Raw genomic sequence first — 8,155 nt, 5'->3', positions numbered from 1 at the left:
GGTGTTGGCCTGAGGTGGAATGTATACTGCTATCAAAATGATCCTGGAAATATCCTGCTATATAGGTAGGTAAAAAGAACAGCACTTAACTGCTAGATATTTCAGGTCTGCTGAGCAGAATTGGGACAGCACTGATATATTTGTGCACCAAGAGGAGCTGATCATGAGGCATACTCTTCCACCTCTGCTTTTGAGAGACACTCTAGATCTATCCTGACGGTGCATAGTAAACACGTCGATCTGAATCACTGCATCTGGTATGGAAGGGGTTAACTAGGATTCCATGAAACAAAGGACACACGTGGTCCTAATGTTTCCCTGGTTCAGCACCCTAGCTCTGAGATCATCGATTTTATTCACCAGAGACTGCATGTTTGCCACCAACCTCTCAAAACACTTCTTCACAGTGGATGTAAGTTAAATTTTTATCCCTTTCAAAACTTTTTGTCTTTATTTATTCCGGAAACTTTTGTAATCTGTTCTGCACTTTTCTTCCCTTTTATTTTATCATCACTTTTCCAAACCGTTGAACCTACTATTTAGTTTAAAGACAAACTTCAACTCATCCCACTGACTGAAATTTTGCCCCATCATCTGCCTATCCTTCTTCACAGTCTCACTATACACTGCACCTATTGTCCCGTCAGCCCTATTACTCTGGTTGTTCTGTTGGTTTAAACCCACCACAACAGTTCTAGCAAACCTGCCCACAAGGATACTCGTACCCCTCAAGTTCAGGTGTAACCTGACCTTTTTGTACAGGTCATAAGTTCCCCAGAAGAGATCTCAATGATCCAGATATTTAAAACTCTGCCTCCTCCATCAATTCCTCAGCCACACATTCATCTGCCAAATCAACCTACTCTTACCTTCACTAGCGCGTGGCATAGGTAGAAATCAGAGATTAATACCCTTGAGGTCCTGCTTTATATCCTTCCACGTGGCTCCCTATGTTCTGTCTTCAGGATCCCATCCCTTTGCCTACCTATGTCACTGGTACAATATGTACCATGACCTAGAAACATAAAAAACCTACAGCACAATACAGGCCCTTCGGCCTACAAAGCTGTGCTGAACATATCCTTACCTTAGAAATTACCTGGAGTTACCCATAGCTCTTCTGGCTGCTCATCCAGCCCCTTTAGAATGCTGTGGACCCGATCTGAGATGCCCTTGACCCTGGCACCTGGGAAGGGAGGGGGGCAACATACCATCCGGGAGTCTGTGATCTCCACACAATCTCCTGTCTGCACCTCTTAACTGTTGTATTTGCTTTGTAAACTTACACAAATAAAATGATGTGAGACATTATATGTTTAAGAAAAAGCTGTAACAACTCATTTATTGAAGTCCATCACAAAGTGAGGTAAAAGTACTTTATGTAATTACAAAATTATCCCTGACCCACCTCTTAAAGTGAACCCCAACTCAAATGTTGGTGGTGGCGAATTCTGTATGTTTCCACCAATTACCCTTTCTTATCAGTGATTCAACCAGCAAGTTAACCTTTAGGGAATCCCGTACGAGGGGTCCAGGTTCCTTTGCACTTCTGATTTCCGAATTTTCTCCCCATTTACAAAATAGCCTACGCATGTATTCCTTCTACGTATGGAGTGCTCTCTCTCTTGTTGCGCAGGCTTTCGAAGGCACACATTTTCACCTCGGTGGACACGGTTCATCGCTCCCTAATTATAAGTTGCCCAGCGTGTACCGTGGCTAACATGACTCAGTAAAAATGTTTAATCCTTCTACTCCATTGTCGTTCTTGCTCTTTTTGTACAAAGCAGAAAGATCCTTCTTAACTTAACCCTGAACTATGAATCAAATTGCAAGCCACTCACACTTCATTTGCTTCATTCTATCACTGCCTGAACTGTAGAAAAAGTATTTACTTCAGGTTAACTTCTTTTGATGTGTGAGGCAGCTATAGCAAAGTTCTGATTTATTTGTCATCTCATAAGAATTAACTATACAAACCAAAACTAATAATAACAGATGCCTTGAATTGTGATGTAAACAAGTCGTTTTCCTTAATTCATGATGGAACGTTTTGGTTGGTCAAGTAGAAACAGGTATCTTAGGTAAGTGGTGTGGGATATGAGTGTCAATCTGGTCCAGTCATGCGCACGGTGAGTCCTGTCTCATCAATTTCCACCTCGTGGATGCTGAAGTTCCCCAAGCCCTGCAGAGAGGACAGAATTCATAGCCATTAGCATCTTTCTTCAATCTTCCCAACAAGTGAGTTCCCTGTAGATTCTCAGCTAGGATTCCAACTTGGGTAAGATAGGGAGCCTGGCACATTATGATACAAGATGGTTTTCAATACATTGCCATCAGACACGGGACAGAAGAGGATAGTAAAATATGAATTGTTTCATAGAAAGAGATTTTTAACTTTTAGGTTGGAATTTAGTATGAGGACAGAGCAGACCTCACCGGAAATGGAAAGTCAAAAAATCAGGGAGTGAGGCTGGGATTTGAAGGACAAGTTACCTTCTAAAAGATTGACAATTTCTTTTGCTATCTACAGTCAGTTTGCAGGCAGCTCCTGTGGAGTCTGTCAGAACAGAGTTGATCCTTGCAGTGCCCCAAACCTGTTCCATCATCCAATTCTGTTGATTAGCCTTAATCAAATTGCTCTGCCCATAACATCTAATCATTCTACATTTGTCAGCTAGTTTACTCCTTGTGTTTCTAGTGAAAGGGAGTGTAAGTTATGTAAATGCATCCTGTTCTGGTAGTGTAACCTCAGCAGCTTTCTGGTGCAACTGCTTTCTCTCTGCTCTCGCTGAAGGTGCTAACTTCAGAAGTTTCTGTTGGGATAGAGAGAATTATTCCCAGTTGCTCTGACACCCTCTGTTGGCTAGCTGAAGAGTGGGACTTCAAGGACATAGCAACAGCTTTCCCATTACTATGGATAATAAATATGACATGGGAAAATCCAAACAAAACAAAGAACTAAGTGACCACAACAGATTTGGGTGTGTGGGGGAGAGGGGGGTCAATGGGTGTATCACCGTAGAGTCTCACACTGCAGACTTTATCTAAGTCATTTGACTAGGGTCAGAGAGAAGATTATGTCCCTGGAGATGAAAGAGGTTGTGTGGAGCGGGAGGGAATGACGTCGGATGAAGAATAACTAGATGGAAGACAGGGATAGTAGCGGTGTGCGGGTTGGGGGTGGTGGGGAGTTTATTGGTAGGGCTGGATAGAGGTTTGGAGGTCTAAAGTTTAAAAGTGTTGTTTTAGTTGTTTTAAAAAGATCTTTTGTAACAGTTGGGAGGTCAATGGGCATTGGAGAGGGAGTCAAACATTGGGCTTTGATTCTCTCTCTGAACCTTCCCTTCACCTTTCTACCAGCAAACCTTCACCACTTCAATATTCTCTCTCTGACATCCTTGATCCAATCCTCAATGCTTCCCCTCCTACCTCCTCTGCAGTATTAGGACATCATGGAAGAAATTTGACTGAGTGCAACTCATTGTGGGCAGCAGCCTGGGGTTATTCAGCAGGCTCTGCCATGACTTACTGTGTGTTGAATTTGGGCATCCCTGAATTAGGCACTGTTCCACCACTCAATAAAATCAGGGCTGGTCTGTGTAATCTAACTCTGATGGTAGATCAATGAACATTGAACATAGAACAAGATCAATATTCCCTCCTGCATACCCCTCCATTTTTCTTTCATCCATCCATGATCCTATCTAAGAGTCTCTTAGGTGCCCCTAATGTATCTGCCTCTACCACCACCCCTGGCAGGGTGTTCCGTGGACTTACTGCTCTCCGTAAAAAAAACATACCTCTGACATCCCCCTATACTTCAGTCCAATCATCTGAAAATTATGCCGTTTTGTATTTGCCCTTTCTTCCCCAGGAAAAGGCCGCTGGCTATCTACACTATGCCTCTTATCATCTTATACATCTCTATTAAGTCACCTCTCATCTTTCTTTGCTCCAAAGAGAAAAGCCCTAGCCTTAGCTCAGCGTTTTCTTATAAGACAAACTCTCTAAATCCAGACATAGACTAGAAATGTGTGGAGCAGCATGGAATAGAAGCATAATCCTGGTAAATCTTCTCTGCACCCTCTCTGAGCTTCCACATCATTTCTAAAATGAAGCAACCAGAACTGAATATAATACTCCAGGTGTAGTCTACCACGAATTTTATAGAGTTGTAACATTACCTCACAGCTCTTGAACACAATCTGACTAATGCAGGCCTAAACACCATAATGGCTTCTTAACCACCCTATCAACTTGCACAGCAACTTTGAGGGATATATAGACGTGGATCCCAAAATCCCTCTGTTCCTCCACACTGCTAAGAATCCTGCCATTAACTCTGTACTCTTCCATCAAATTTGACCTTCCAAAGTGTATCACTCCACACTTTCCTGCATCAAACTCCATTTGCCATTTCTCAGCCCAGCTCTGCATCCTATCAAATCTCAATGTAACCTACGACAGTCTACACTATCCACAACACCACCAACCTTTATATCATCTGCAAACTTACGAACCCACCCTTCCACTTCCTTATCCAAGTCATTTATAAAAATCACTAAGAGTTGGGGTCCCAGAACAGATCACTGTGGAACACGACTGGTCACTGACCCCCGGGTAGAATATGTTCCAACTACAACCACATTCTGCCTCTGTGGAAAAGCCAATTCTGAATTCATGCAGCCAAGTTTCATTTGATTCCATACCTCCTGACTTTCTGTATGAGCCTACCATGGTGAACCTTATCAAATGCCTTACTAAATCCATGTACAGTACACTACATCCACTGTTTTACTTTCAATCAATTGTTTTGTCACTTCAGGCTCGTGAGGCATGATCTGCTCCTCAGAAAGCATGCTGACTAACCCTAAACAGCCTATAATTCTCCAAACGCTTGTAAATCCTGTCTCTAAAAATCCTCTCCAATAGTCTCTAACCAGCACTGATTTAAGACTCACTGGTCTATAATACCCAGGATTATCCCTATTACCTTTCCTGAACAAATGAATAACATCTGCATACTTCAGTTTTCTAGTGCTACTCCTGGAACCAGCGAGAACACAAAACTGATCACCAATCTCTTCTCTGAAGGATTAACCCTGCTTCCCTCTTCATAGCTTGAGCCGACAGTGTTGAGTATTTGAGGCTTCCTGCACCTAACACCCGATCCCCCTTCCCCCAGCAATCTCCATAACCTTTCAATAACCAAATCTATCGATCTCAGGTTTCACATTAACAAGCAACCACATTCAACTACAAATTGCAGAAGTGAGTTCCAAATTTCTACCACCCTTTCTGTGTACAAGTAGCTCATATCTTTTACTCCTCAAAGCTCTGGCTCTTTGGTCTTCACAAGCAGAGCTTTCCCAAACTAGTGGAAGTAGTTTTTTTGTTTTCTGGCCTGCTGATTCCCCTTACTATCTGGAGAAGTTTAGTCAAATCATATCTCTACCTTTTAAGTGCCAGATGAATACGCTTTTCATGGGAAATTTGTTGGTGACATTGCTCAAAGGCTGAGAGTAAAAAAGTTTCGCAAAAGACTTTAAGAGTCATACTTGTCCTTAATGATCAAGGTGCCCACCTGAGCTAGTGCCCTTTGTCTGTGTTTGACCCCTATCCCTATAAACCTTTTTTTATCAAAGAACTTACCCTAAAGGCTTTTAAATGTCGTAATTGTACCTGATTTATACCTCAGTTAATAGTTCAAGTTCAACTGTCATTTAACCATACATGAATACCCATGAATACAGCAAAACAAGACAGCTTCGCTCCGGGGCAAAGGGCAACACATAGTGCCAACAGTCACACAGAGCAACAGCACATAGAAGGTATTTGTAAAATATAGTCACACAAAAAACAGCTTGTTTCATATGTATTTATGTGGAAAACTTGTCCTTCAGGTGCCCTTTAAATCTATTCCCTCTCACCTTGACTCTGTGCCCTCTAGTTTTACACTCCCTTACCCTGGGGAAAAAGTTTGTGATATCCACCTTATCTACTACTCTCATGATTTTATAAACTTCTGTAAGTAACCACTCAGCAAGAACAGTCCTAGCCTACCCGCTGTTTCCCTATACCTCAAGCCCTCCAGTCTCAGTAAAATCCCTGTGAAACTTTTCCATATCCTTACCAGCTTAATGATATCCATCCTGTAGCTGGAGACCAGCACTGCACACAGAACTCCAATGCTGGCCTCACTGACTTTAAATTGGACATCCCAACCCTTGTACATAATGCTCTGACCAATGAATATCTACTCATGTCTCCATTTTCAGGTCCCTGTGTTCTACAACATCCCCAGGGCCCTCCCATCTACTCTGTACACATTGTGTGTTCCTACCTCACTTGCTGTCAGTATCCTCTTGATTGCTTCTTTCTGCCGAGGTTTTCTGGTCAAGAGATAAAGGAAACCTCCACCTCCTGCCCCAGCCAAGCTCTGCCCGTATACATGGGGCTGCAGGATTGTCATCATCTCCCGGACTGCCAGTGGCTCACACCCAGGAGCCATGCACTTCTTCTGTTGCCAGTAGGTATTCAAGCACCGTCCGATCCAGGAGAGGTCACCTATCAAATACACAAAGTGTACTTTGAAATAAGTAGTTTTTCTCTCTGCTGTTTTCTCCTCTTCCTCTCCTGAACATGTCAGCTGCAGCTGGGTATGAGAGCAAGAGTTGAAATTTAGCTTCCCCCTCCCCCCCCCCCCCCCCACACTCTCAAGATGTCCCAGCAGTTAATGCATGCTTGGCTGCTGTTATAACATGTGAAGATGAAGAGGAATTTTAGAAATATGTAATCATTTGAATTCAGCAATATAACTAATGAGATAAACACATAATTATATGCATTAGGAGCAGAAGTAGGCTACTTGGCTTCTCAGGTATGTTCCAACATTCAGTAGAATCTGACTGTAATTTCTGTTCCAGATTCCCGTCTCTATCTGTATCTCTGCACCTTCCTTGCTCGTCGAGCACCTATCTACTTGACTTAAGAATATTCAGAGTCTCTGCAGTTGGGACAAAAGAGGTGCAGACAATATAGGATTCCAAGCAATCCTAGCCTTTACAACATTTCCTCACAAAAAGTCTATTCCAGCTACTATTTTAATAAAAACACACAAAACATGCTGGAGGAACTCAGGAGGTTAAGCAACATCTATGGAAATGAATAAACAGCTGAAGTTTTCAGCTGAGATCCTTCATCAGGACTGGAAAAGGAGGAGGAAGAAGCCAGGTGTGTGGAGGTGGAGGGATAAAGTAAGAAGCTGGGAGTTGACAAGAGTGGCCAGCGTGGGGAATTGAAGAAGGTGAAAAGAGGAGGAGGTAAAATTACCAGAAGTTGGAGAAATCAATGTTCATGCCATCAGGTTGGAGGCTACCCAGACAGAATCTGAGGTGTTGCTCCTCCAGCCTGAGTGTGGCCTCATCATGGCAGCAGGGGAGGCCATGGACTGACATGTCAGAATGTGAATGGGGATTGGATTTAAAATGGTTGGCCACTGGGAAATCCTGCTTTTTGCGAATGGAACTTGACGAAGTGGTCCCCCAATCTAACCTGGGTCTCACCAAAGTACAGCAGGTCACATTGGGAGAACCGGATGCAGTAGTTGATCTCATCAGATTTGCAAGTGAAGTGTTGCCTCACCTAGAAAAATTATTTGGGGCCCTGAATGGAGATGAATGGGCAGGTGTAACAGTTCTTCTGCCTGCAGGGATAATTGCCAAGAGGGAGATTAGTGGGGAGGGACAAATGGACTAAGAAATCAAGGAGAGAATGATCCCTGCAAAGTTGGGGGGAGAATTGGGGGGGGGAATATAAAGATGTGTTTGATGATAGGGTCCTATGGAAGATGGTGGAAGTTACAGATAATGATGTGCTGGATGTAGAGGCTCATGGGATGGTAGGTAAGGACAAGAGGAACTCAATTACTACTAAGGCGGAGGGAAGGTGAGGTGAGAGCAGATATTGGGAAATGGAGGAGACATGGGTGAAGGCAGCATCAATGGTGGAGGAAGGGAAATCCCATTCTTTGAAGAAGGAGGACATCTCGTATGTCCTGGGAGGAAAAGTTTCATCCTGGGATGAGATTCCGTGATGACGAAGAAACTGGGATAAGGGAAAGACATTTTTACGAGACAGTGGGAGGTGGTATAGT

The 8,155-nt window shown here is 43.2% G+C and overlaps 1 protein-coding gene across 3 annotated transcripts in view; it reads right to left on the bottom strand.

The window, feature by feature from the left end:
* Positions 1 to 1,331: 1,331 nt before the first annotated feature.
* fcsk (fucose kinase) overlaps positions 1,332 to 8,155 on the bottom strand; it is a 336,758-nt gene continuing 329,934 nt past the window's right edge. For all 3 annotated transcript variants that reach the window (XM_072279284.1, XM_072279282.1, XM_072279283.1), the window contains exons 23-24: positions 6,344 to 6,567; positions 1,332 to 2,182 (exon numbers count right to left, since the gene is read on the bottom strand). In XM_072279284.1, coding sequence (XP_072135385.1) covers positions 2,105 to 2,182; positions 6,344 to 6,567 — 302 coding nt within the window. In that variant the 3' untranslated portion in view covers positions 1,332 to 2,104. The remainder of the gene's footprint in view (positions 2,183 to 6,343; positions 6,568 to 8,155) is intronic.

Source organism: Mobula birostris, chromosome 15 (genome assembly GCF_030028105.1).
Source record: "Mobula birostris isolate sMobBir1 chromosome 15, sMobBir1.hap1, whole genome shotgun sequence".
NCBI lineage: Eukaryota > Metazoa > Chordata > Chondrichthyes > Myliobatiformes > Myliobatidae > Mobula > Mobula birostris.
The sequence above is the reverse complement of the archived record's forward strand: the minus strand, read 5'-3'. Positions and strand labels throughout refer to the sequence as shown.